Here is a 27,677-nt window from a genome sequence, read left to right as displayed (position 1 = left end):
GACACAAAATCTTAAAAACGACAAGTGAAGATCTTCATGTAGTTCATCTTAATTTAATTATGAGTGCTTAACACCAAGAGTAACATTCACCTGAGTTAACATATTATGAAAAGTGTATAGCTTTGGTTGACAGATTCATAAAAATATCTCTCTAAAGCAGTTTAAGGCATTTGTATTTAAACTAATAAACAGGCTGAAAAAAAACGTTCCTGATAAATTAAAATGACTGTTTAAGACTACAGCGACCAAGAAAACTGTCACATTCAGCATGTGTTTACTGTAACTTAAAAGTTAACTGTTTAGAAAGACGAGGAAAAAACTAAGCACGTTATAGACCATATACAGAATATAAAAATGGCAACGTTTAAGACTGCATAATTCATACATCCACAAAACAAAGATCAATTTGCAGTTTTTTATACTTAGAAAAAATATAACTTATGTACAAAAAAGCGAAATGTATCAAAGTTGTATTTTATTACTGCGATTAATGCACAAAAGTCTGATGGCTTGTGAGTACACTTTTCAAGATTAAAACAGACAATTATGCTATCACGCTCCCACAGTTTTTAACCTTTCTGCGTTCATGTTGATAAATTTCAACCCAATGTATGATACAGGTTCAGATTAGAAAGGACAGTATACAATATACATGGAAGGGATGAGGAGGGCAAACACCTCTCTCTCTCTCTCTCTCTTTCTCTGTGTGTGAAACGGTCACAGGCAATTCCCATGCGTTCACATCCCAGACACATGTCACTCACTTCCGCTCAATGTTCATTAATAGCCATTGCTATTTAGATTAATGGAGTGAAGACCCGCGACTTGCACGACATTGATGCTACCGGGCGGAAAGCCCTCTGAAGACAGCGTGTCCATGGTTAAGAGCGTCTGCTGCTGGCCGGACATGTCGTTGGTATCGCAGCCGTCTGCGGTGGAGACGGTACTGTCAGCATTACTCACAGTCCCAGATGAACTTTTCTTATTCAGATGGGTCTTGATGTGCTTGGACAGGTGGTCACTACGCATGAAACGCTTGGGACACTCCGGGCATGAGAACTTCTTTTCACCTGGAAACAGTTCATACGGATTAGAAATGCACACAGTAGTGGGGTGTAACAATACTCAACAGCTGAGCAGTTTACTTAATTTATTGATTCGTTAAAACTGACACTTTGATGCAATTTTCGTCTCGTTGAAATCCAGGAATAGACATTTGGAATGAAAGTTGTTTTACAATAATTTTACATTAAATTTGAATTTATTTATATAACCCTTTTTCAATGTTGTATCGTTTCAAAGCAGCTTTACTGGAAAAAACAACACACTTAATCTCACTCTCTCTTTTTGTGCTAAGAATATAAAATGGAGAAGACCATCCTAATAAAAAAATGTGTCTCCCTGTGAGCCAATATAAACCACAAACTCTAAAACCTTTTAAGTTTTAGATTTAAAGATCTTTTATTTGTGTTACAGTTGGGTCTCGTTTGCATTTGATCAATTCCGCAAAAATCTATTTTCATTCTTGTTCCTTATAATTCATTAACTTCAATTCCACTGTTGAAGGAAAAGATTAAGATATCAACCTGTATGGTCTTTTAGCCTGCTTATTGACTGGTGATATTTATAAGCATGGTTTTGTGTATTTTTGTGTATTTATACTGTATACAAGCATGTTTTGTCTGATTCATTACAATCTGTATTAGCGGAGTTTAACTACATTTATATTTAGTCATTTAACAGACGCTTTTATTCAAAGCCACATACAGAGAGTTCAGGGAGCAATAAGTGATATGTCATACAGGAGCAATAGTACGATAGGTGCTAATACAAAGTTACTAGTTTCAACAAAAGCTAGACCACTACCTGTTGAGAGAAAGAGAGAGTTAGTGTACTTTATTTGTCTGTCACTATATATAGTACTATAAGTGAGAGGATTCTTAAGTATGCCCAGCGAGAGCGTGCATTGGTGGGCCATTTCTTATAATGTCATGCAAGAACTAGACATTGATTCCTTTTAATCATAGAAGCCCTGTGTCTAGGGCCCTATGATTTCCGCGATGCAGAAAACACGGACGGAATCGCGGAATCCAGTCATAAAAACGGAATTTACTGTATAACACGGATTGTTATGGAATTTGGCAAATTTTGGATTAAATCATTTTCAAAACCCATTATAACCCATTTACAAATACCTGTTCTTTGCCATGGTTTCATTAACTGACAAATAAAATGAATATTCCCTGTTTGTATGAGGCGCCGTATGTGTGATGACGTTACGTTAGTAAGGCGCGGAATTACACCATATTAATAAACATTTATTCAAAGTTGAGACGATCATGTCAAAGAGAAAATCTGAGACTGTGCAGTCTTCCAAAAAACTTTGAGCAACACACGCGGAAGCCGTACTGAACAAGATCAGTGGGAAGAAAATGTGTGTTGTGGACATTCGAGATCGCAGCGTTTTAAACATTGTTATAGGCAATTCAGTAATAATTGGGGATCGTAAACAGAATAAGAACAAAAGTTATCATCTAAAACTATATACAATTCATTTTTTGTACTGATTTCACTTCTGGTATTTTAAATTCAATACATAGAGGCAGATTGTTGCTGCTGCGAGAAATAAATAGAAAATGTAATACTATTATATAATACTACTATATAACCAATAGATGTAGTATAGACCCATATAAACAGCAACCTGTGAATATACAGTCCTGCGTAGGAGAAATGAAAACAGAAAAAACGGAATTTGGAAAGAATTTAACTGAATTTGGAAACAAATAAAATGGATTTCATAGAGCCCTATGTGTCCCAGAAGATGTCCTGGAAATTAGTGACGGGCATGAGTTCACTAGTTCACAGACACGCCAGCAACGATCGGTCATGAAAACAATAATTTTTGTGGTGTCCAAATTTGGTCCTGGAGGGCCGGTGTCCTGCAGAGTTTAGCTTCAACCCTAATCAAACACACCCGAACAAGCTAATTAAGGTCTCGCAGAGTAGAACGGTAGCGGCGTCCCAAATGACACACTATGCACTCAACCATGTAGTGTATGAATTTTAGAAGAGTAGTATCTTCCCGAATGGAATACTAAATGGTTTTATACTAAATCGGTTTCTCAGACGACCGCATATTACATCAATCAATGTGTGTGAATAATAATCAATTTATATATTGTACATTTAATGTAGTTTTCATGTGTTTTGTCCAGCATTACTTAAGTCATCATCAGATAAAAGGGATATCACTCTGCGTGAGAGTTTTGCTCAATCAGCGTCTGATAGCCCCACCTCACTTCCGCTGCGTAAGCGAAACTGTGACCCTTGAGTGAGTTGAAGTGTTCCACTCTTCGTATTATCCGTTGAAAAAGTGCATCATTCAAGTATTCAAAGTGCACTTATTTTTTGCAATTTTCATTGTGAACGTAGAATAGGATTTGGAACGCACCTAGAGATTATTATAGGGACATGGGAGGATCCGTAATACTTCCGATTGGTCGTTAGCATGAGCTGTTGAACTTATTTGGCTAAAGGTTGTGGGCCGTCTAGTGGCTTTAGTAGCAACTTCCAGACAGGTGTGTTGAGCCAAGTTAAAGCTAAACTCTGCAGGACAACCCTTTCTTTCTGATTGGTTATGCTGGAATTTAGGACTTTCCCTGAGATTTGATTGGTTAACATTGCAAAAGGTCAAGAGTTAGGACGGGCGGGCCAATTTATTATAATAAACATTTGGGAAGAGGGCATCCACAACTGGAGTTCTACTTTCTAGCTAGCACATAGCATCAAGTTCACATGCATTTTGTGTAGATAAATGCAATTTCTAATATTACGTTTAATTGCATATTATGTCCTATTATTAATTTGAATATGAATACGAAAAAAAAACTTGACTTTAATGTCAGTTGTGTTGCAGTTCTGAGAGATGGAGTGTCATTCACTTAAGGCGGGAAAATAAAGGTGTGTGTTTATTTAGATTACAACACGGTTATATCATGTCATGCGTCATATTCATTTTGTTAACAAATAATGTTAATAATACTCAAGTATGCGATCAGCCGAGGACAAAAAAGAAGGAAGACTGCACGCACCCTTGCCCAAAAATACACAAGAATAGTCCTTAATGTTATTAATAAGATCTTACATCATTAAAAAAGGTAACTATTTGCCAAAAATAAATATTTTTCACTTAGAAACACAAAACAAACCATTATAATTACACAATTCTTGACCCAGTTTCATATTCACCTATACAATGTTCCATCCAATAGGTTGATGCTGTGTGCTAATGTCAAATGCCATCCCTTCAGTACTTAACATTGCTTTTCATTTTTTTGTCAACAGCAATCAAATCACATCTAAACCTCTAACATTGGTCATTTAAAAAGACTGTTCCCTGCCAAAGACGAGTTACAACGGCCTGAGGTGTTTGCACTGGGAAATAAATTCTATTCGAGTCAATGGGGGGATGAGATCTGTTTGGTTCCTGACATTCTTCCAAAGATATGCCACTGTGTTCAGTAAAAAGAAATGTATACAGGTTTGGAATAACCTGAAGGAGAGTAAATTATGACAGAATTGTCTTTTTTAGGTAAACTATCCCTTTAAAAGCTAAATATATTTTTTTGGTTTTTATCAAATTAATGGATTAATAAAAAAAAAGATTGTCCGTCCGACTAATCGATGATCAAAACACCCATCAGTTGCAGCTCTAATGTTCATTATTTAAAGTAGCAGGGTGTTGGGTATGCCACAAGAGTTTGTATCTTGGGTTGGGTATGGCAGTTTTTTAGATCTGTTTTTTAGAGTCTTAGGAAAAAATGTTCTGGGGATGAAGCAGGGATAAAGGAATGGAGAGACAGATGGATGGATGTAAGGGATTAACTGATGGATGAACCAATAGATGATGGACAGAAGGGGTGAGTAATGGACAGACTGATGAATGGATAAATGTATGAGGGGACTGGTGATGAGGTGGAGGGTTAGATAGATGGATAACAGACGGGATAGACAGATAGAAGGGAGTGATGGAGTAGAAGTGTTTGTCTGGTGGTTGAAGATAACAGACCTGTGTGTGTTCTCTTGTGTCGCTGCAGCTCATCAGATCGGGTGAAGCGTTTCCCACAGAAGGACCAGGAGCAAACAAAGGGTCTTTCTCCAGTGTGCCAGCGCAAGTGTGCCCGCAGATGAGACGTCTTCCCATAGACCTTCCCACACCCAGGAATATGACAGATGTGCTGCTTCTTCTTACTGGGGTCATTGCTGCCATAAAGAAAAGAAGAAAAAAAGAGTTGACACCTTTAATGACAACTAAGCGCTTTTAGTGATTTGTTTTCATGAGGCTGCATTGTACAAATAAAAATAATTTAAAGTTATGTCCAACATTGTGTTGATCAGGGTTGGCATTGGCCCACACACCCCCCGCCCCCCTTCAGGATTTGAGGAACCCTTATAAAAGCAGACTTACCGTCCCTCTCCGTCCTTGCAGTATGGACAGGTGCACGCTTCCCTGCGTGTTCGTCTGCTGGCCGGTGTGGGACTGCCCTCTGCATTCTCATCCATCACACTGCTGCCGTCCTCCATAGCATCTCCACCCCCAGCATCACCTGCACAACACACCACATTTTAATATGACTCTTTCATTCTAATAACTACTGCAGATGACTGGAATTATGGATCATCAGTGGGTCATTGACGTACAAAATAATGATTGAAAAGACGTTGTTTCATACCCAGTGATGAGCTTTCTCTGCGTCAGCTGCAGCACCAACACAGATTGAAGCGTTATGTTTTTAGTGTACAGGTGCTGGTCATATATACATTTACGCATTTGGCAGACGCTTTTAACCGACTTAAAAGTAGTTTTATACAGTGTCACATTACTGCAGAGCAATCAGGGGTAAGGTGTCTTGATCAAGGGCCCTTCAGTCATGACCTGCTGACACTGAGATTAGAACCTTCTGATCACAAGCCCAACTCTCTAACCACTAGGCCACAGCTGACAAAATTTATAATGATCGAAATTAAAAGAAATAAACATTTGAAATATATCAGTCTGTGTGTAATGAATGAATATAATATACAAGTTTCACTTCTTGAAATGGAATTAGTGAAATAAATCAACTTTTTGATGATATTTGAATTATATGAACAGCATCTGTAATAGACACAAGAGAATCGTTGATTTTCATTAATGAGATTGTGTGGGGGTTTGAATCGAAATCGCAATCTTTTAACAATCGTGCAGCCTAATAAAGTATTTTTAGCCGTCAGTCAGTTTACTATATACCAGAGGTCGCGTTAAAGTGAGTGAGAAATCTGAAGGTTTCTCCCCGTTTTCTCATTTCATTAGAGCAGTGGTGTGTCGGTTACATGTCGGAAAAATGTCTCTCTCGGCGTCTTAGCTGTTCATTGGGCGGCAGAAGCAGCACATTCATGACAAGACCGCAGCTGAGCTTACTTGTGAGTGAGTGAGCTATTACAAAACAGCATTTACCTTTAGTCATTTAACAGACGCTTTTATCCAAAGCGACATACAGAGAGTTCAGGGAGCAATAAGCGATATGTCATACAAAGAGCAATAGTACAATAGGTGCGAATACAAAGTTACTAGTTTCACCAAAAGCTAAACAACTACCTGTTGAGAGAAGAGGGTTAATGTAGTTTTTTTCATTTGTCTGTCAGGTATTCGCCAAAGAGGTGTGTTTAAGTAGTTTTTAGAAGTAGAAGGAGTTGTGAAGGAGAATGAGCAGGAAAGGGATTTAGTGCCCTTATGAGAAGGCATTACAAGGCGCCGCTCGTTTGCTGTTCTTGATGGGGTGTAGGAGTGTAGTAGGGTGTGAAAGTATGCCGGCGCAGATCCTGTCTGATGGAGTACGGGAATAAACTCGAAACACATGATAGTAGTATACAATAGAAAAAAATAAAAAGCAAAAGGTATGTTAAATATACTAATGTGCATTGCAGGTGTCTTTGCTCGGTGGAGTCACGCAGGTAGTCGCAGTTCTTTTCTCTCGTCGGTCTTCACACGAGGGCTAACGCTACCACTGACGCTTACCGTGCCAGCACAGAGGCACTGCTTAGGCATGTGTTGAGATGAGCTCGAACCAAAAACAGCGATCAACTAGCTCAGTGCTTTTAAGTGAAAAAACTCTAATGTCTAGCCGTAGCGAGCTGCTAACAGCAACTTATCTGCATTAGCGAGTGGAGATACGATGGTGCAGATCCGGTGTTTGTCTTGTAGGCCAGGAGCATAGCTTTGAACTTTATGCGGGCGGCAACAGGGAGCCAGTGTAACCTGATGAAGAGCGGAGTTACATGCGCTCTCTTCGGTTCATTGAAGACCACTCTTGCCGACACATTCTGGATCATCTGGAGAGGTTTGATTGTGCAAGCAGGAAGTCCAGCCAGAAGCGCATTGCAATAATCCAGTTTGGACAAGACAAGAGCCTGGACTAGGACTTGCGTAGAGTGCTCCGATAGGAAAGGTCTAATTTTCGTAATGTTGTAGAGGATGAATCTACAGGACGGGGCGGTGCTGGCAACATGACTTGTGAGGTTAAGCCTATTACCACTCCCAGGTTTCTGGCTGTGCTGGACGGTGTAATCGTTGATGAGCTTAGTTGAATGGCAAGGTTGTGGTGAATCTTTGGGTTGGCTGGGATCACAAGCAGTTCCGTTTTTGCAAGGTTTAGCTGCAGGTGATGATCCTTCATCCAAAGCGAGATGTCACTCAGGCATGCCGCGATGCGAGCAGCGACCGTTGGATCATTGAAATGACAAGTAGAGTTGTGTGTCGTCCGCATAGCAGTGATAGGAGAAGCCATGCTTCTGAATGACCGAGCCGAGGGATGTCATGTAAATGGAGAAGAGTAGCGGTCCAAGCACTGAGCCCTGTGGCACCCCCGTGTTGAGCTGTTGGGACGCGGAGACCTCATCTCTCCAGGATACTCTGAATGACCTACCCGAGAGGTAAGACTTAAACCATTGCAACGCCATTCCAGAGACACCCATAGCACTGAGAGAAGCCAGGAGGATGTGATGATTGACAGTGTCAAAGGCAGCAGACAGATCCAGTAGGATGAGCACAGATGACATGGATGATGCTTTTGCCAGTCTCTGGGCTTCGATGACTGAGAGCAGTGCAGTCTCTGTGGAATGACCGGTCTTGAGTTCAGACTGATTGCTGTCCAGGAGGTAGTTTTGCTAGAGAAAGGAGGAGAGCTGGTTGAACACAACTCGCTCCAGGGCTTTGGCGATGAAGGGAAGAAGGGAGACAGGCCTGTAGTTTTCTAGCAGTATAGGGTCCAGGGTGGGTTTCTTAAGCGGTGTGGGGGTCTTTTGACTTGCGCCATTTTCTCTCAGCTGACCGGAGGCTGGCGCGATGCTCACGCAGTACATCCGATAACCAGGGAGCCGATGGGGATGCACAGGCTGGTCCAGATGTCATAGGGCATAGGTTGTCCAAGCAGGATGAAAGCGTGGAACACAGAGTGGCTGTGGCATTGTCTGTATTCAAAAGAGGGAGCTCATCAGAGGGGGGGGAGTGCAGAGAAGACAGCAGAGGAAAAACAGGAGGGAGGGAGACACCGCAGGTTGCGCCGGAAGGTGACCATCGGTAAGACATCTGCGATATCCGGAGCAGTGAAGTCGAGATCGAGGGTGACGAAGAAGTGATCAGACGTGTGCAGCGGGGTGACCTGAGAGTGATGAGTGGAGCAGTACCTTGTGAAGATTAGATCTAGATTGTTTCCAGACTTGTGGGTTGCTGATGTGGAAACCTGCTCGATGAGAAATGATGCGGTCAGGTTGACGAAGTCAGCAGCCTGTGGCTTTCCAATGTGGATGTGGAAGTCACCTAGTACCACCAGAGGAGTACCATCCTCAGGGAAGGATGAAAGAAGCACATCCAGCTCCTCCAATAAATGTCCAAGCTGACCTGGGGGACGATATATAACTTCAAAATGACTTTTAACAGGGTGGGTGATAGTAACAGCATGAAACTCGAAGGAGCTGTTGTCACACATGGGTGTTAGCTGATTGAATTTCCAGTCTTTGGGGATGAGTAGACCGGTGCCTCCACCCTTTCCTGTGATGGGAGGGCTGTGGGAGAAAGTGTGGTTATGGGAGAGGGCAGCTGTAGTGGCAGAGTCCTCTGGTTTGATCCATGTTTCTGTAAGTTCTACAATGGAAAGACCAGAATGTTTAACAAAAGCTGTAATGAAATCAGCTTTGTTCACAGCAGATTGGCAGTTCCACAATCCTATTGGGAAAGTAGAAGGGGCAGTTGCTAGCAGTGATACATTGTGAAGATTATTAGCATTGCGTCGCCTTCGGCATGCGGCAGATGATTTACGTGTTGTGATAACAGAAAGGATTTTAAAACACATATTTAAGAGAAGCAGAAAGAAAATAGGGAGAAATATTAAAGATAACAATAAAGGAATAAGTATTAGTGCAAACAAGTAAGACAAAAAGTGCAAGTGTTGATACGAAACAAAAAAGGTACAAAAGAAGTGCAATACTCAAGTGCCCTGTCGGTGTCACGGGCTCGGTGGAGCCGCCCTCAGATGACACGCGCACACAAAGCAAACAAATTAAACTAGCCCAAGAACAAACGAAGGAACGATACTACCCGCGGTTTCACCACGTGACAGAGCGGAAGTAAATACAAAGCGATTTCTCAGTTTAACACAGTACTTAAACTCAATAAGACACAATTTAAATACACTTACACAGTTCTGTACACTTCTGCTGCTAAATTGCTTCTCCTACAGATTGAACACTAATCTCCGTTTAAATAACAATGCTGGCGTTTGGCCCAGCCCTAAGATGACACGCGCACACAAAGCAAACAAATTAAACTAGCCCAAGAACGAACGAAGGAAGTTACAGTAAGAAAGTTTCTAAATATTGTAGCGATGCCGCCACCCCAACCAACCGGACGTGGCTCATGCATATAAGTGTCAAACAAATATCTGAATTAGGGATGCACCGATACCGCCCGATACCAAGCTCATGTACTCATACTCGTAAAAATTCCCCGATACCAAAGACCGATACCTCACGTGACGTAATTGACAGGACGTTCCAGTGCACACAGAGACACCTGCCGTAGCAGACACAATGTCATAGAGTTCACACCTAAATCGTGCTATTCGTGTGTAGTTGGACGCTTGAACATTTTGGGTTTACTCGCTTCATTCGCGAGTGAAATTCACGTCATGGGAGGGGCTTCCGGCAGGCGGCTTCAGTCTTGTTGCGAAATGGCAGACATGGATTTTGTTGAGCAGGTAGCTGCGTATTATGTGCTATGGAAGGCTGAAGATAGACATATAGACTTGTTCGGCGCCGTGTCTGGGTCCAGAGGCGCAGTCCTTCATTGTCGTTTCAGATTTCTGCCTCCGCTCGCTATGTCATAATCACGTCCCATCAGCAGGTGCCTGATTGATTAACGCGGTGCTAATTTTCGCCAAAGTTCAGATTTTTCAACTCGCCTCATTCGCGTGAATCGCACCACAAGTAGGTCTATCGCGTCTTTGCATTGACTTAACATGTAAATCACTCTCTCTTAATGCTTCATTTGCGCTTAGCAGTGTGGAAATATTTTTCGAAATCAATGATGACGACCCAGGCATGGCAATCTGCATGCTTATATCCTTGGTTTTGCGCTTTGGAGGTTATTGGACACTGTGAATTTTGGCTTTGAAAAGTTTTGATAAGCACATAAGATTTATTTATTTTTTCATAATATGAGTTGAAGTTGTTAAAAATAAAGATGCTGATATGTTCGTTAGTCTCATTGTGTTGTTCTTAGAAAATTGCCACAAACAAAAAAAACCTTGCATCGGTGTCAGTATCGGTATCGGCAAGTACCAGGGAAAAAGTATCGATATCGTACTCGATCCTTAAAAAGTGGTATCGGTGCAAATCTGAATAACCGAATATTCTGCTCCAGCCCTACAATATATATATTTATTTACATTTATTAGGAAGCATTTGTGCGCATGTGTGAATAATCGGCTGAAGGCGAGAATAAATCTGAAGGCCGTAAATTTACAATAAGGCCGAATTGTAATTCCCCTTTATGTCAAGTTGGAAGCATTCAATCATATTCTTGCATCAGAACGTAATCACAAGTGACCGGAGGAAAAGGCGCATGTTTCCCTCATAAATCATCCATTCAGGAAAACCCACGCAGGATCAATGGGGACTCGCGGGGCGGAGCCAGGCTCGTATATAAACAAGGTATTATAGACCATGACGGCGCACCAACGTCTAATTTGTCTCGCCATAGTTTAAAAACGACCTGAAAATTTTTGACTTTTTTCATAATAACACAGCGATAACATTGTTTGAGGCATTGTTTCTGGATCTGATTCTTCAATGCCTCCATCTGTCACTTAATCAGACCCCCACGTCGCGTGCTCACATTGGTAAAACATTAACTAAGTGGAAAAATATTCCTCTGCGTCTCTTCCTTTCAGTGAGCGGCGGAAGCAGCACATTCATAACCAAACAGCAGCTTAAAATGACTTGTAAGTGAATGAATGATTACAAAACAGCGTTTACAAGCAGCAATCATTATTACTGACTTGACATATGATTATAAACATTTGTCTGTATTATTTTATGCCTGGCAACAGAAACATTAAATATGTAAACGACTTCAACGATCACAAGAAAACCTTGATAACAACAAACAAACATAATATTATTCACAATATAAATGAAGAATATCATTTCAAAATTTCGACAATAAATAAACTCTAAATAAACCTAAACTGAAAAAAGAAATAAATTAAATAGTTAACAAATTAAGATTTTAAAATATTTAAAAAAAGGAGCATTTCCACATGCTGCAGGGATAATCTGGACCGCAGCCTGTTAACTGTTATGCCCGCGCTTGCGCAGCCGCATCATCCGACACCGCTTGTTCATCTTCTGTAGTTATATTCGTGTGTTGCTCTCTGTCTTTAGGTTTGTTTATTCTCTATGTTTACTCCTCACGCATCTCCCAAAACTGGATGTAAGCGCGTCACATCAAAGCACTCACGCGGCGAGCATCATCGCGCATTTCTATGCAAGTTTCACCTTGGCTTGCCTAAAGTTAAATTTTATTAAAGCTATTAACAGCAATACGTTTTGAGAATGAGCTTTTTTCTGTGTTGAGAATGAGCTTTTTTCTATGCTGGAGCAGATCCCTGCACGAGCACTGCGGGTGAGAGAAGAATCACCGGACTGGAGCGGATCACTAAACTACAGACTGAAAGAAGGTCAAAAGAATGTTTGATAGGTTCATTTGTTACGGGTGGATTCATTCATTAGTTTTTTTCAGAATAGCGCCCAATTTGCAGAGCGCCGAGTTAAACACGCCCACTTATTTACATTCCGCGGAATACACGGAATAGAAAAATCTCGGAACAGAATATTCTGCCCAGCCCTTACTGATAATATTAATCGGTCATAGGGTTTTACTATCGGTTAACGGTTAAACGATTAATATGAACATCCCTAATCTACTCATCTTTCCACATGAAATAACAACTGGAAGAAATTCCAAATTTGCAGGTCATACATGCGCAAGTAATTGTAAAAAATGCACATGTTGTCCACTTGCACATGTGCATTACAAGCTCTCTCATGTGCTGAAAACTCAAACCCTGCACGTAACTCTTTCTGACGCGTGGAAAAGCCGGAGCACTTTACAACTTCTCTCGCATGCAGAAAACTCAGACCCCATACATTACAAACTCTCTCTGGCTAAGCCATGTAGCTTGCAATGCAGCTCTCTTGCACGATGAAATGCGCAATGTGTGTTCAGGGCACAAGACTGCATATAAATGATGGCATTTTGAAGGGCTAACTCAAGTGTCACTGATATTTCCCACTGCCGTGGACGTTCAATATTCAGGTCGTCATTAAGACGTTTACACACGCACACAACGTGAGCGCATTACGAGTCAATGTTTGCTGTTGCACATTACTTGAACCCAAGGACGAACGATTAGATATATGAGAAGTTTAAAACTAAACTAACTGCGGGGGAGTTCAGGAAACGTCATTTATCTGTGGATGACTTGAGACCGGGCTGGGTCATTTTAACTCAGTTCACAGCAAGAACAAACAACAGGCGATGTTATATTTACATGTGTTGTGAACATGAGGAAAAGTGTCCTTAATACACAATAAAATCATAGTAAGAACTAGGGCTGCACGATATGAGGAAAAGCTGCGAAGTGCCATAACATTGTTTAATATTGCGATGACGATATGACGTGCGATAAATATTCAAATGTGAATGTTATCTATACCTAAACATTGAACAGCCTATTCCCACTGAATCAAAGTATATAGTATACTACAGTATTTTTATGTAGACAAAATATTACTTTCACCAGGGCTCCAGACAAAAAAAATCAATTAAGGATCCAAAGGCTACTATGGAGAAAAAACCAGGCGCCAAATAGTTTTTTAAGAGCCTCATAACATGAACTTGAAACTACTTTTAGTTTCCTGTTGTTTGTACGTCTTTCCCCTCATAGGTTTTGCTCACTCAGGTTTGTTGTTTTTCCTCATAAGCGAGTACATATGGAATCTGCAGACTTTTCATGATAATTCTGCACTAACATTTGGGAATATTCTCTGGAATAGTATCAAATGTGTTTTCATTTGTCCACAAATATAATTGTGTGTAAATGTGTTGAAATATAGTCTTAAAACGCTGCCTGTCTATACTGTATACTTTAAAGCAAGTTGATAGCAGATTTGGTTCTGCTTTTTTAAAAAGAGACAGAGAAGCTTTTTTATTGATTGATGCTTAAAACGACTGTTTAAACTCTGAAAACACCAGACCATTTGAACCAAAAGAAAAATTGTGCATGTAAAGACCATATTCATATATTATATATACACTATATGAAAGAGTGAACATTTTATTGCATATAGAGTTTAAAGCAAAAACAAAGGGGTTTGTGTTAATACGTTACTATGTTGATTTTAGTTTGTAATAATGACATTTTTCCTCATGTTCACAACACAATGTAAAGATTTTCATATCGTTTGTTCTCGCTTTGAACGGATTTTAAATGATCCGGTGGTGTCTCAAGTTATAGACGGATAAATTACGTTCCCTGAACTTCTCCATGGCTCATTTCGTTTTAAACAACTCAAATATTACATTGTTCGTCCTCAGACTAAATCGGTCACAGCCAAACAGCGCATCATCGTGATGGGCTTGTGTTTGTATATTTGTCAATAATGCGCTGAAGTTTCTTGCGGAGATCTGCGGCGCTTATTCCACGCTGCCTTATTGGGCTCTGGTGCAGGAAATAGCATGAACACGCCAACCATGTCTTCAGGGCTAAACGTGAACGGTCAAACGTAATTAGCGCATGTAATAAACTCTTTTCCCTTATTCATCGTGTGAGGCTGTCTGTTGCTGCGAGTTCATATCGCAATGACGATGAAAATTCAATGTATCGTCCAGCCCTTGTAAGAACAAAACACAAGCCTTTCATTTTGCTTTAATGTGTCACCCTGTAAACCACGAATTCAGATTACAGTCTCTCTATTTAGCACCAACCAATAACAAAGCTTCTCTGTAGACTCGGCCTCTTTTGAAATTAGAGGAACCAAATTTGGTGTCATCCAGTAATTTATTTGTTAGTATCAGTAATAATAATTTACTTGCGCTCCTAAAATTCTCAGTCTACAGTGCACCTAGTAAAAAAAAAGTTAGTCTGGAGGCCTGCGTGTTTGTAATATTAATTTGCAACATTTATTGGCAAACAGCCAACTATTGTCTAATGAATCAGCTATCGCCAACATTTTTGACTACCGTCGATCTGCCTCTCCATTCCCTGCTTTAACATACATTTAAAACCAAACGTGATGTAATGTTTGTCATATATTTGCATAGCGTTCACCGCGTCAGACTGACACAAGCTTGTCGTTGCAGTAGCGGGAGTCTTTAAAATCTTTCCATCATTTGATGAGCACATTACATACAGTACGGCGCCGATTTTGCTACGTTCAACATACTGTACGTGCAAAACGTAAATAGCGAAAGGTATTTTGGGATAATGGCATAAACAACTGTACACCCACTTTTATAAGGAACAAATCTGTATGTAGACTTGGTTATTAATATATGAAGTGCCCTTGAGCAAGGCACCTTACCCCTGATTGCTCTGCAGTAATGTGTCACTGTATAAAACTACTTGTAAGTCGCTTTGGATAAAAGCATCTTCCAAATGAATAAATGTAAAATGTAAATATTTAGGCTAGAAATAAATTTGGTAAAATATATATTATGTCAATTAATTTTGTTCTTTCAAGTTTTCCGTGGGCCACCTAGCTCCCTCTAGCAGCCCCCAGTTTGAAAACGCCTGCTCTAAACAAATATAGTTTGTGTGTGTGTGTATGTGTGTATGTGTGTGTGTGTATATATATATATATATATATATATATATATAAATATAGTTGTTTCACACTGAAGACACATTTCTTCAGTTCTACAATGTGAGTTTTAACACTTGCTCATCTGTGCATCACATTAGAAAACAAATAAATGCCCAAGAAAAGCCTTGTCTGTTCAGCAAGATTGAAACCATTCTCCACACACAGCACTGTAAGACATGAGATAACCTACAAAAGGTGACAGAAAACAGACAAACCTGTATTGCTGGCGATGGCAACGCTCTGAAGCTGATTCATCTGAAGTCCCGGGTTGCCGAGCGCATTGAGGTTGATGGTCTGAAGGCCGGACAGTTGCACGGTTCCCGTTGCACTGGCCTGCTGCAGAGGCGCCAGTGTGATCTGCGTATTAGCAGGACTCTGCAGCTGAAGGGTCTGCCAGCTGACCTGACCGTTTGGACCCACTGTTCGAATCAGGATGGGGCTTCCATTGGCGATGGTCTGGATCTGGACATTCTGTAGTCCATCTTGAGACAGCGTTTGCGTGGCGAACACCGGACCTCCGGCCGAAACAGCGGGGGCCGGCTGAACAGCCTGCAGGACCTGCTGCGGCTGAATGAGGATCTGAGTTTGACCCGCTTTCTGTCCCTCTCTGTTCTCATTCTGAAAGCTTTTCGCCATATCACCATTACTGCTATGAGTAAACGTAACGCCGCACGACGTAGCCACCTGCGTGCTGCTAGATGTGGGGCAGAACCCTCCCGGGCCCGAAGACGATACGTTCTGCAGCAGGTGAGAAGTCGCTAAAGTTCCTCCAGAGCTCACGTCGCCTCCAGCACTTCCAGCAGTAGCGGAACCGACTGGAAGAAGCGTGATGTTAGCATTCATTTGGACCGGCACATTGGTGAGGAACTGCGCCTGACCGGGCAGCATAGCATTACCCAGACTGAAGTTCTGTAGAGGTATAGCTTGTTGAAATAGACCCGGAACGGTTAATATGTTACCAGTGCCAGCCATTCGGTTGGTGGAGGTGGTGATGAGCTGCTGGTTACCACTGGGCGAGGACACAAGCTGAAACTGCCCGGCTGATGCGGCCGACACATCCTGAGATGTCTGAGCAAACTGGAGCTGCTGCCCGTCCACCGTCTGAAACTGTGGGATAACCTGATACTGGATATTTGGCATGACACCAGAGAGGGCCGTGAGCACCTGCTGACCCTGTAGGTTTTGTGATGATGTCATCACATACTGCTGTTGCTGGTGAACCATGGACGTCATCTGTTGGCCTTTCTCAGCCTCTGTGGGAGAGGTTGTGTTAGTGGAGCTGGTGACAGTCTGAGTGCTTGTCGGGACCATGTGCCAGCCGTTACTGCTGTGATGTTGCTGCTGCTGCTGGTCCACCGCATCACTTTCATCAATCCGACTGCAGGTCGCTGCCAGCAAAGCTAAAGGTGATGGCTGCTGTGAGTCCTACAAACACAAAATGAAAACATAAAGATCACATAAGTTTACATGCAGAATTTGAAACATGTAACAAACATAAGAGGAATTTCAAAAGACAAAGTTTGCCCTCGATAAGTTATTTTAACACGATAGAAGGCCTGATTGTCCTCTTGTACATAAGGAAACAAATGTTTTGCATTAAATGAGCATGAGTTACTTGATAGCTCTTGATTTAAAAAGATGAATGTCAACATCACACGGTGACAGAGGTCAAATATGCAGAAGATGCTGGAAAAGCAAAGAAGATTTTTCTTCAGGTCAGTGGACAGGGTAATGGCTCAGGACAAACAAGAAAGTCTTCAGCAACTTCCACAAAACCGGTCATGGATTGCCTAGGTAACAACACACAATATTAGGTGGATGTAAACTTTTGAACTGGCTTATTAGACTAATAACCTGAATCAGGAGACTCCAGGTAGGTTGCAGTTCTAAAATAAATGGTGGCACTGCGTTTCTCGTGGTGTCACACCGTATTCTAGGGCTAAGATATATCGATATCTTTTTTCAACGTGGTGCAGAATTAGACAATATCGTTAATGTCGACGGTGTGTTCGACTTGAAGTGGCTCTGTAGTGTCTGACATGTGCAGTGCGGACCTCGCCTGTCCACTCTACAAGTTTGCTTATGACATGGAGGAAGCCGCAGTGCCAGTCCACACAGCAGATGATCTGGTTTGTAAAAAACACAATGGTTCAGTTATTTGGAAATGCTCATCAGATTTAAATATCTGATGAGCAGCAACAACAAGCGATCTGTAAACAATGCCAAAAAAAGGTTATGTCAAAATGTGGAAGCACAACAAATCTCTTCCATCTTCCAAAATCACCATAAAGTGCAATATGATGAGTGCTTAGAACTTTGCGGCTGATGTTGTAGCAGACAAAGCACAAAGTCCAAGCAGCCCAAAACGTTTTCTGTATGAAAACAAAGCTCATAGGAAGCTTCAGTTACCTGCAGCGTGCCTTACGAAAATGTCTTTTTTTAACCCTAATCCTAAACGAGTTACCCAGTCGCACTGATGTCAGACTGGCACTTTCGGACCGGCTCGAAAAAGTAACTAATTTCGCACTGACAGCCGATATATGGTCAAGCAGAACATGCGAGCCATGTCCGAGTTTGACAATACATTTTATTGAAGACTGGGAAATGACAACGGCGTGTCTCCAAACCAGCTATTTTCCCAAAGACCACATCGCTGAAGCTTTACAGGATGCACTTGTGAACTAGAAACTCGATGAGAAGGGGCTGGTTGCTATAACGACTGACAATGGCAGCAGGATGCAGTGTTTTGGTCACAGACTTCATCTGGCCATTGGTGAGTGCTTTGTTTGAATTTTATTGGGAAAAAGGTTCTTAAATTGTGACTATGTTATGTCAGATTTGTTACAGTAATATCCACCTACAATTAAATGATTGACAATCAAGGTAATGCATGAAAAATGTTATAGCAATTTTAAACGTGTAGTAATTTTAACAAACACATCATCCAGATTAAACACCGGTGATGATCTGCTCATTTAAATAAAAGAAATGATTTTTAATTGTTACATAACATTTTTTATTCAGATGTGCAATATACAAATGCACATAAAACTATAAAGTAAATATTGTTGATCAATTATAATGTATGTATATACTTAATGTATACTTGATTTGTTTTCAAATTATTTCGCCATAACACTATAGTTGTGAGCTAGTTTGCTGTACGATTCATGCTTAACTCCAATCTTTGGTTATTTTTTATTGAATTAATTTATTTTGCAGATTTAGAATTAGTTTTCCTTGCACAAAACCTAAGAGATATATACTATAATACTTTGTTTAGTAATTAAGTTCCATGTCAAAAATACCCTACATGTTCTGACAAAGTAGTAGGTTTTCTACTGTTCTGTTTACATTAGGGTTACATTTACATTCTTGCATATCCACATAATTACATTTATGCATTTGGCAGACACTTATCCAAAGCGACTTAGATTTCATTGTATTATACATTTGTTTCTGACTACTGTATGTGCAATCCCTGGGATCAAACCCATGACTTTAGGATTGCTAGCGCCTGCTCTGACCACGAAGGCAGAGGAAATCTCAACGGTTTTGAGTGCAGTGCGATGGGTCTGCGGGCATCCTCCCCATAAGAAAAATATAGTAATTTTATGCATTCTGGCTCACGCTGACGAGAGAAAAGACAATATTTGCTCTAATTAAAAAAACGGTCACAACAGCCACAATTTGCTGTTCAAATTTTATTTCTTCAGTCTTTTGGCCTGCAAGTTTTTCAAGTGCACCATGTGACACCCATGGAGCATTAGCTGATCACATGATGTATAGTGAAATTTATACACAAATGAGACCTGTGCTGCCGGCATAATGAGTCGGAATTGGTTCTGTCTGATTTTGAAATATAAGACATAAAAATTAAGTTCATTGTCCTCGTCTCGCTATCCCAATGATCCAAGTCATAATTAAACTTCTTAAATGTACATGAAATGTTCCCAATACAAAGCAGTGTTTTGCAGCCCGCCACAAATCGATTTTTCAGGATTCCCCTTAAATTGTTTATTTTACTATTTAAAATAGTTTAAACATGCTGAAGTTGCGTGAAGCTGCGCCCTCAACGCTAAGTGCCACTCTCTTACATGACATCAACGAATAAAAATCAATATGGGCTCCTTCGTGTACTTGCCTTTCCTGACAGAGAATATGTCTAACCGAGTTTATCAGGACGTGACTAAAGGTTAGCAGAAAATAAAGTGTGTGCGACTGATGTTAAAAGAGAGATAAAGTGAAGGACATGATTGATGCAAGTTATAAGAGCTCACTGCTCCCTTTAAGCAATGCTTTTAACAGGCGCAAACATGACGTTTATAATGTGCTTTCCACGCTGTGTTTTGAATGTTCAAAGTATGCACCCAAGGACTCACATTTTATAGATCACCAAGCGCTCCCCCCTACTCTGGGAAAAAACTCTTCGGATATATACAATTGACAAAAATGGCATATTTGGATTCAAAAAGGTGAATTTCGATGAAAAGCTGCAAGTTTGCGGGTATGTAGAATGCTAAGTGCGATCACACATGGCCGTTTTTTGTACACAAATCCAGCTTGTCATAAAATAAAGCAGGGCTCCAGATTCACTTTTTTTACTAGGAGCAAACCTGTAGCCCTTGACTCAAAAAGCATGCAATGCAATTAATCACATTTTTATAAGAAGTTACTGGATGACAGCAGATTTGGTTCAGCGTATTTAAAGAGGCCGAGTCTACAGAGAAGCTTTGTTATTGATTGGTGCTAAATAGAGAGACTGTAATCTGAATTCATTTGAACCAACAGAAATTGTGCTTGTCAAAAAGTATATATTTAATGGTTTACAGTGTGACACATTAATGCAAAATGAAAGGTCTTGTATTATTTCATTATTACGATGATTTTGTTGCGTATTAAGGACTCTTGTTTCTCATGTTCACAACACATGTAAATATAACGACAAATAAAACTTAACAAGAGCATCCGCCTGTTGTTTGTTCTTGCTGTGAAAGGATTTAACTGATAAATGACGTTTCCTGAACTCCTCCGTGGTTAGTTTCATTTTAAACGTCTCAAATATCAAATCCTTCATACTCTGTAGGGCCGCAAAATGTTGCGTTTATTGATGTAAAAATTGTGATGTGCGATTATGATAAACTGGGTATAATGACTCCACTTGGTTGCTATCAAGGAAAATGCACACACAGATAACTGAAAATGCTGAAATTTGTATTTCTCAACTGAGATATACAGTTCAAACTAGCAACAACAACTAGAATTGCACAACGTTTACAAATTTAAATGTTATAAAATTAAATAGCAGTAACGTCTTTACATTAATGAATAAAATTAACTTATATATATATATTCTCAACAGCACAGGTAAATGAAACAAATAGAACATAAATACAGATGTACACATTTTTAGGAAAATGATCCCAACAAACGGATATTTAAGCAGATTGTAACATATACTTTTATGAACTCTTTTGAAAAAGAAACTGGATATAAATGTGTGGTTCACTCTGTAAAACTTAAACCTCTATAATCATTGTTGTTACTCAACCAACTGGTTGAATCCTCTTTCTAAAACATTCTATTTAGTACTTTATTTACAACTTTAGTTTTGCTATTGCTGCATAGTACCTCTCTGTGCTCAGTGTCTGATATCCTAAAACCAAAATATCGCCAAACAATAGAGGAAGCATTTGTTCTGGGCACTAGTTCAGTGTCGGTCTGCTCTGCATCTAATTCTCCCGTCTCCATACTGCGCACCGCAAGTAACGTAATCAAGCAATGCGCCACACAAGACGACTGGTTTTTTTCTCTCGCATAGAAAATGGGCATATATCTCTTACAATGGATGAACATATAATCCCATCATTTCGCTGTCATGTAATCGCATAACCTGACATCGCGATTGCGATATGATTAATCGTGCAGCACTAATACTCAGCCTCAAGAAATCCGTCACAGCAAGTAGTAATGCGCTCACCTTGTGTGTGTAAACTTGTCAATACCAACCTGAACTGTGCCTGTCTGCGGCCGCGGGAAACAGACACGTGAGTGACCTGCGCAATGGCACGCAGTTGACTGCACTAGAGGCGGGTTTGCGTTTTACTCGTCTTTACACCTGAAACAACTACCAGAACATAATTTGTAGGTCGCACACGCGTGAGAACTTGAAGAAAAGGCCTGCGCTGTCTGGAAAACCGGTTGCATAATGCAACCATTTAATCGCATATTGAGCCCTGTAAATGCATAAATTGCCCTGTCCCTCGATAAGACCATCGGTGAACCACGATCTGACTAAAGAGAATATCACCCAGGTCTATGATACTGTGAAAACACAGCCAGGATATAACAAATGAGAATTCTGTCATTGAAAACATTTATGCCTTTCCTATTAAAAAAGGCATGCAGCAGATTCATTCTGAAGGTCTGGAAACCTTGGCTGCTTTAAGTTAAAGGTCCAACCAAGAGGTGCCTTTGACAGGTCAAGCAACCAATCACCTTTCGTTTCGTGGCGATTCATGATTTTTAACGGTTGTGAAAATATCTCTGCTATAATGTTTATGGGTTCATGCCACGAATTTTAAGAAATTAGCGCTAAATTGATTGATGAATGTTTATTGACACTGAAATGTCAGCTCTCTTCATACATCAGATGGATTTATGTCGTTTCCATGTGTGTTGTTTAAGAACGGGACACACACATTGGTGAAGCGGAGCAACTAGCCTGCAACCTTACAGCTAACGCCTTCAACAGACCGAAGGAAATTGTAAGCGTTATAGACATTTCTATCTTTCTATCTTACTTTTGGAGCAGATTTTGATTGAATGAGCGATGTGATTGTCACATGGCACATCTACGGCCGAATTAAGATGAAACATCTGCAATAATCTCTCAACTTTGCAAGTTATCACAAATTCCGTGGAATTTTATCTAATTATGCGTTACATTTTGTGATCGCAAAATCCTGCAGAGACTGAATCTCTCTCAACATAGTGGAATCCATCATAATGTTAATTTTTTGACTTATTAGGTGTGTTTAACTTCAGACTGATCTTCTAATAACATCATAGTAATATGAGAGTGATATGCGAGCAAACATATCTGTATACTTGTAAATCACATCCACGTCCTTTAATATCAAAAAGCCAATCGTTGTACTAAGCATTCCAGAGGTGTATAAAAATTTAGTATTTCACTCAAGTACTTTTCAGAAGAAAACGCAGTCAGGGCTGTGAGCCTGTGCTTCCAAGGACAAAACATGAAAAAAGGGTTACATAAAGCAAAAGAGAAATGCTGTATCTCGTCTTTGAACAGCAAACAAGTTGTTTTCTATAAGCATATTAGCACCTATTGTACTATTGCTCTTTGTATGACATATCGCTTATTGCTGCCCAAACACTTTGTAAGTCGCTTTGGATAAAAGCTTCTGCTAAATGACTAAATGTAATGTATGCATACCTATGATGGCATTTTAATGCCGATAAGAACAGAGCACACTGCTGATGCTGACGCGCACAGCAAATTACTTTCGTAAGAGGTTAACTACATCCTCTCTCACCTGCTGCTTTTGCTCACACGGAGACTTTAATTTAGCCCGTCACAGGGCCGGACCTGCTGTTGAAACTTTAACCTCAAATGTCACTGGTTACATCCCTGTTTCTGGAACGTTGAATCAATGTTAATAAAAATTATTTGATTTGCCAATGTTTTTTGCACTAAATCAATATCCCTTTTGCACCGGCAATAAATGTTATGATGTTATCAAACTGTCAGTGATGTTTATTTGAAAATGGTGATGTTATTATTGTAAATGTACCTAAATAATTGCTAAATAATTGTCGTTGCGGGTCAGTAAGACCTCCTGTTTATTTTGTCACCATAGTGCAATTGTGAACCAGAACATTTAGATCAGACATTCAATTCAATTCAATTTTATTTATATAGCGCTTTTCACAATTTGCATTGTTCCAAAGCAGCTTTACAGGGTAAAAACGGAAAGAAAACACAAAAAAACGGGTAAAACACGCTACATGGTGTTTTATATAATACATTAAATTATTCTAGTAAATAATATCTGATGTCAGCTTCTCCTGGTGGTTTATTTAGCATATTAGCATTAAGTGAATGTTTGGCTGTAAAGATGTGTCTTTAGTCTAGATTTAAATTGGGCGAGTGTGTCTGATCCTGGAATAATATCAGGAAGGTTATTCCAGAGTTTAGGTGCTACGTATGAGAAAGCTCGACCCCCTTTGGTGGATTTAGTTATTCTAGGTATTATCAAAAGTCCTGAGTTTTGAGATGTTAGAGAGCGTGATGGGTTGTAGTGTGATAGAAGCTCTGTTAGGTAGGTAGGGGCTAAACCCTTTAAGGCTTTATAAGTGATTAAAAGAACTTTAAAGTCAATACGATACTTAATGTGTATCCAGTGAAGGGTTGAGAACATTGGGGTTATGTGATGGTATTTTCTGGACCTGGTTAGAACTCTGGCAGCTGCATTCTGAACTAACTCTAGTTTGTTTATTGATGATGGAGGACAAACACTAAGTAGTGCATTACAGTAGTCAAGTCTTGAGGTCATAAATGCATGAATAAGCTTCTCCGCGTCAGCAACACATAGAATATTTCGCAATTTGGCAACATTTCTTAGGTGGAAAAAGGCTGTTTTTGTGACATTTGAGATGTGATTTCGAAATGACAGGTTGCTGTCTAATATAACGCCTCGATCTTTTACTGTATTTGTTAGAGTAACCATACATCCTTCAACTTGCAGTTTATAATCAGAAATATTCGGTTTGCGTGTCTTTGGTCCGATAAGTAATATTTCTGTTTTATTAGAATTTAAAAGAAGGAAATTACAGGTCATCCAATGTTGTATATCTTCAATGCACTCTGCTAATTTGGATAGCTGGGGGGGAATCATCTGGTCTTGATGAAATATATAGCTGAGTATTATCTGCATAGCAATGGAAGCTAATTCCATGTTTTTAATAATGTTTCCGAGGGGCAGCATGTATATGGAGAACAGCACGGGTCCCAGAACCGATCCCTGAGGTAATCCATCATTTACTTGAGTTAGATTTGATGATTCTCCATTTAAATGGACAAATTGAAGTCTGTCTGACAAGTAAGATCTGAACCATTCTAGTGCCTGTCCCTCAATACTGGTATAAATGTGTAAGCGATCTAGAAGTATGTTATGGTCTACGGCATGGGTTCTCAACCCCTGGGCGCCCCCCCGGGGGGGCGTGGACAATCTCCCGGGGGGCGCGATCAGGCTACAGGATGGGAGGAAAAATACTGAAAAAAACTTGCAATTTTTTTAATCACTAAACTACTGTCATAAAAAGTTATAGTTTTGTATATACATAACTCCTGAATAAAAATTAAAATGTGTTTGGACCGATTTAACAAAATAGTATAGTGAGATAGTGAGCGCAAATGCAGGTGATAAGCGGTTTTATTAAGTGAGTCATCGAGTCGTTCATTCAAACGATTCGTTCAAATCCATTTATGTTGCTGAACTGTATTCAAATATTATAAATATAAAAACGCCACATTTTGAAATGTAACTGCAGTATGTCAATTTAGTTTATTTGTGTGTTCTGCCAAGAATTGAGGATCTGGGGTTAACTGGGCCCCAACTGCAACTAACCAGCTTTGGGGGGGCCCAGCTTGCGAAAGGTTGAGAACCCCTGGTCTACGGTATGGAACGCAGCACTAAGGTCAAGCAGGACCAGGAGTGAGATGTTACCTTTATCTGATGCTATAAGCAGGTCGTTTGTAATTTTAACGAGCGCAGTTTCAGTGCTATGATGCGATCTAAAGCCTGACTGAAATTTTTCGAGTGTTAAATACATTAACCAAGCCACATTAGATACAGGGGTTAAAGCAAAACAAAAATCCTGAGCCTGAACTTTTTTTTGCTGGGTTGCGAGAGTAGACACATGTGCAGGGTTATTTGTCAAAAAACATTATTTCCCTTGAAACTAACTAGTAACATGCTGCTTTTGAGCTTCCCAGACAGACGTATCTTAAACTTTGATGCTATGCCATGTGTGTATGGATCACAGAATAACTCGAAAAAGGGGGGGCATAATTATAACCCCGTCGCGTGTTCACATGCCATACACACTGACTTCTATGAATGAACAGACAAATGTGTCACAGTGACATTTTATCTACTTTTGAGTTGACAAAGGTCCCTGAGGTCTTACTTAAAGATACCTGTACTTACAATGTCTTTATTTGCAGCTTTGCCTCGTTCAGTCTGGAGGATTTCCATTGAAAACGTAATAAAATCCATTGCTCTCTTGTCTCCTGTGAGAATGGGAACAGAAACAGTGTTCTGTGCAGCCAACAACAGAACAGTTAGCATGCTTCGCTTACTTTTGCCATGGTGTCGCAACTAATTCACTTATGTCGCTTGCGAAAACTAAAATGGTAGCAGCGCCATGGGTGGACAAGTTCAGAAAAAGGATTGGTAATATTATAATAAGACTGGCTGCCTACGTCAGAAAGGGAACGAAACCTTAACTGCTCATTTTCTCACAGGCTTGAAGAGATAGGCTGACATATACAAGTTCCTGGGTTGTCATTTTACACGGTTTCAGAGTTTTCCAGATGCACCAGAAACCCGGTTATAGCACTTAAACATGGAAAAAGATTTTCATGAAATGGCCCCTAAAAGTTTCACACTCCGACACGGTTTGCGATCACACAATCCCATCCACATTGGAGCCCAACATATCGAGCTCGATCCCCTTTTCAAGCGGGCCAGGGTATGGTTAGCCGGTTGGGAGCGCTCACACTACTCAATTGAACCAGGCTTTAGGCGTCAAACAAGAACGGTTGATTTTGGATGTGAGCCGGCCCCTAGTGTCCATTCAACAGAAATAAATGGGTACTGAAGTTGTTTGGTTAATAACATCCTTCAAAATATCATCTTTTGTGTTGATATGACAGGAGGTTCTTTCATTTTTGAGTGAACTATCCCTTAAACAAAAGCATCCTATTTAATGTACAGAACATTCTGTGAGAATATCATCTTGATATTTTTATATGATTTCAACACGAGTATTATCATGTTAAAGACTGACATCAAACTTTGATGCTCATCATCGCATAATTAGATTTTGAGCCTGGATTTCACAGGCAGAGTCACATATACCCGGCCTGCCCATCACACCCAATCTGAACACCTGTACTAAAGTTAGGATCCCTGGTTCAGTAGCTGCTGGTGTTCCCTCCCACAGTCCGTGTGTGAAGCTGCTGAAAGCAGGAAGTGACACACATTCAAACATGTCTACATACACAACAACAAATGCTGGTGTGTGTGTGTGAGAGCCGAATAAAACACATCGGGTTTGAGTTGATGAGGAGACATAAGAAATGTCAAATGATGAATGTTATTGAAGTCATGAACTCACTGTTGCGGTGTTGACGGAGTTTCTCTTCTGAATGAAGCTCGTGTCGTTTTCCCCCAGCGCGGCCATTTCATCCTGCTGTTGATCTGACACAAACACACAAGAACAACAACACAAACTCAATATCAAGTGAAACTCTCTCACTGTCTGTGTAGTGTGCACTTGATCAAGTGAATGAACTAACGTCAATCTAATCTAACACGAGCTGATCGCGATGCGCGCGCGCGCGTGCGGCGGCACTTAGTCACACGTGAAAACAACTTTTCCATGAACATCATCAGAATCTCGCGATCGCTTGTATGCGTCGTAAATCGCTCTTTATCGACATTTAACGATTTTATGTAGCGAATGTCGATCATCTAAACTTTCACAACTTATAGAACAGCTCAACATTCAGTCGACTAACTTAATTCCCTCCCTGACTGAACAATAGTAAAAGTAAAAGTGTTCAGTTTGCGACGATCGCGTGAATGTTGTAATATATCCGTCAGGCATGAGGTACATTAGCTCGAGTTTTGGAGGGGGGTCAACGGTGTCAGTGTTTGACTAACGTTAGTAAGATAAAAGTCGCATTAAAATTCCTGAAATACACGACAGCAAACACTATCTGACTGTCGTTCCGTCTCTTGTTGGTGGCAGTTGATATAAGGTGAACTTTAAAGGAATCTTACCGCTCATAGTGCGTGAAGGCGCGAGTTTTTCACGCGTCTTGAAGTCTGACATGAACTCTAACACTACTCAACCGAACATGATGAACAGAAGGGAGGGACTCCGAGCGCATGAGGCGT

General features: G+C 40.3%; 1 protein-coding gene across 4 annotated transcripts; it reads right to left on the bottom strand.

Annotated features, from left to right (window-relative positions):
* Positions 1–37: 37 nt before the first annotated feature.
* On the bottom strand, positions 38–27,677 carry sp1 (sp1 transcription factor). Of its 4 annotated transcripts, none has more exons than XM_079482814.1 (7): positions 27,561–27,670; positions 26,893–26,975; positions 25,701–25,783; positions 15,681–16,890; positions 5,471–5,609; positions 5,072–5,265; positions 38–1,070 (listed from the first exon to the last, which is right to left on the bottom strand). In XM_079482814.1, the coding sequence occupies exons 3-7, from the start codon at positions 25,767–25,769 to the stop codon at positions 781–783; spliced, it is 1,902 nt and encodes a 633-aa protein (XP_079338940.1). In that variant the 5' UTR covers positions 25,770–25,783; positions 26,893–26,975; positions 27,561–27,670; the 3' UTR covers positions 38–780. The 4 variants fall into 4 exon arrangements, with proteins under 4 accessions (XP_079338940.1, XP_079338941.1, XP_079338938.1 ...); XM_079482815.1 differs by lacking the exon at positions 25,701–25,783 and having other exon boundaries at positions 15,681–16,280; positions 16,362–16,890; positions 27,561–27,662; XM_079482812.1 differs by lacking the exon at positions 25,701–25,783 and having other exon boundaries at positions 27,561–27,677.

Source organism: Barbatula barbatula (assembly GCF_947034865.1).
Source record: "Barbatula barbatula genome assembly, chromosome: 20".
Taxonomy (NCBI): domain Eukaryota; kingdom Metazoa; phylum Chordata; class Actinopteri; order Cypriniformes; family Nemacheilidae; genus Barbatula; species Barbatula barbatula.
This window is presented reverse-complemented; position numbering and strand designations above follow the sequence as displayed.

Bases quoted from the DNA above. Each gene is read 5' to 3' on its own strand.
- sp1 (XM_079482812.1), bottom strand. From the start codon at position 27,612: ATGTCAGACTTCAAGACGCGTGAAAAACTCGCGCCTTCACGCACTATG. The intron at 5,610-15,680 runs GTTTGTCTGTTT...TGTGTTGTGCAG, and splicing joins TGCCATCGCCAGCAATACAG to GTGATGCTGGGGGTGGAGAT. The intron at 1,071-5,071 runs GTCTGTTATCTT...AACTGTTTCCAG, and splicing joins ACACAAGAGAACACACACAG to GTGAAAAGAAGTTCTCATGC.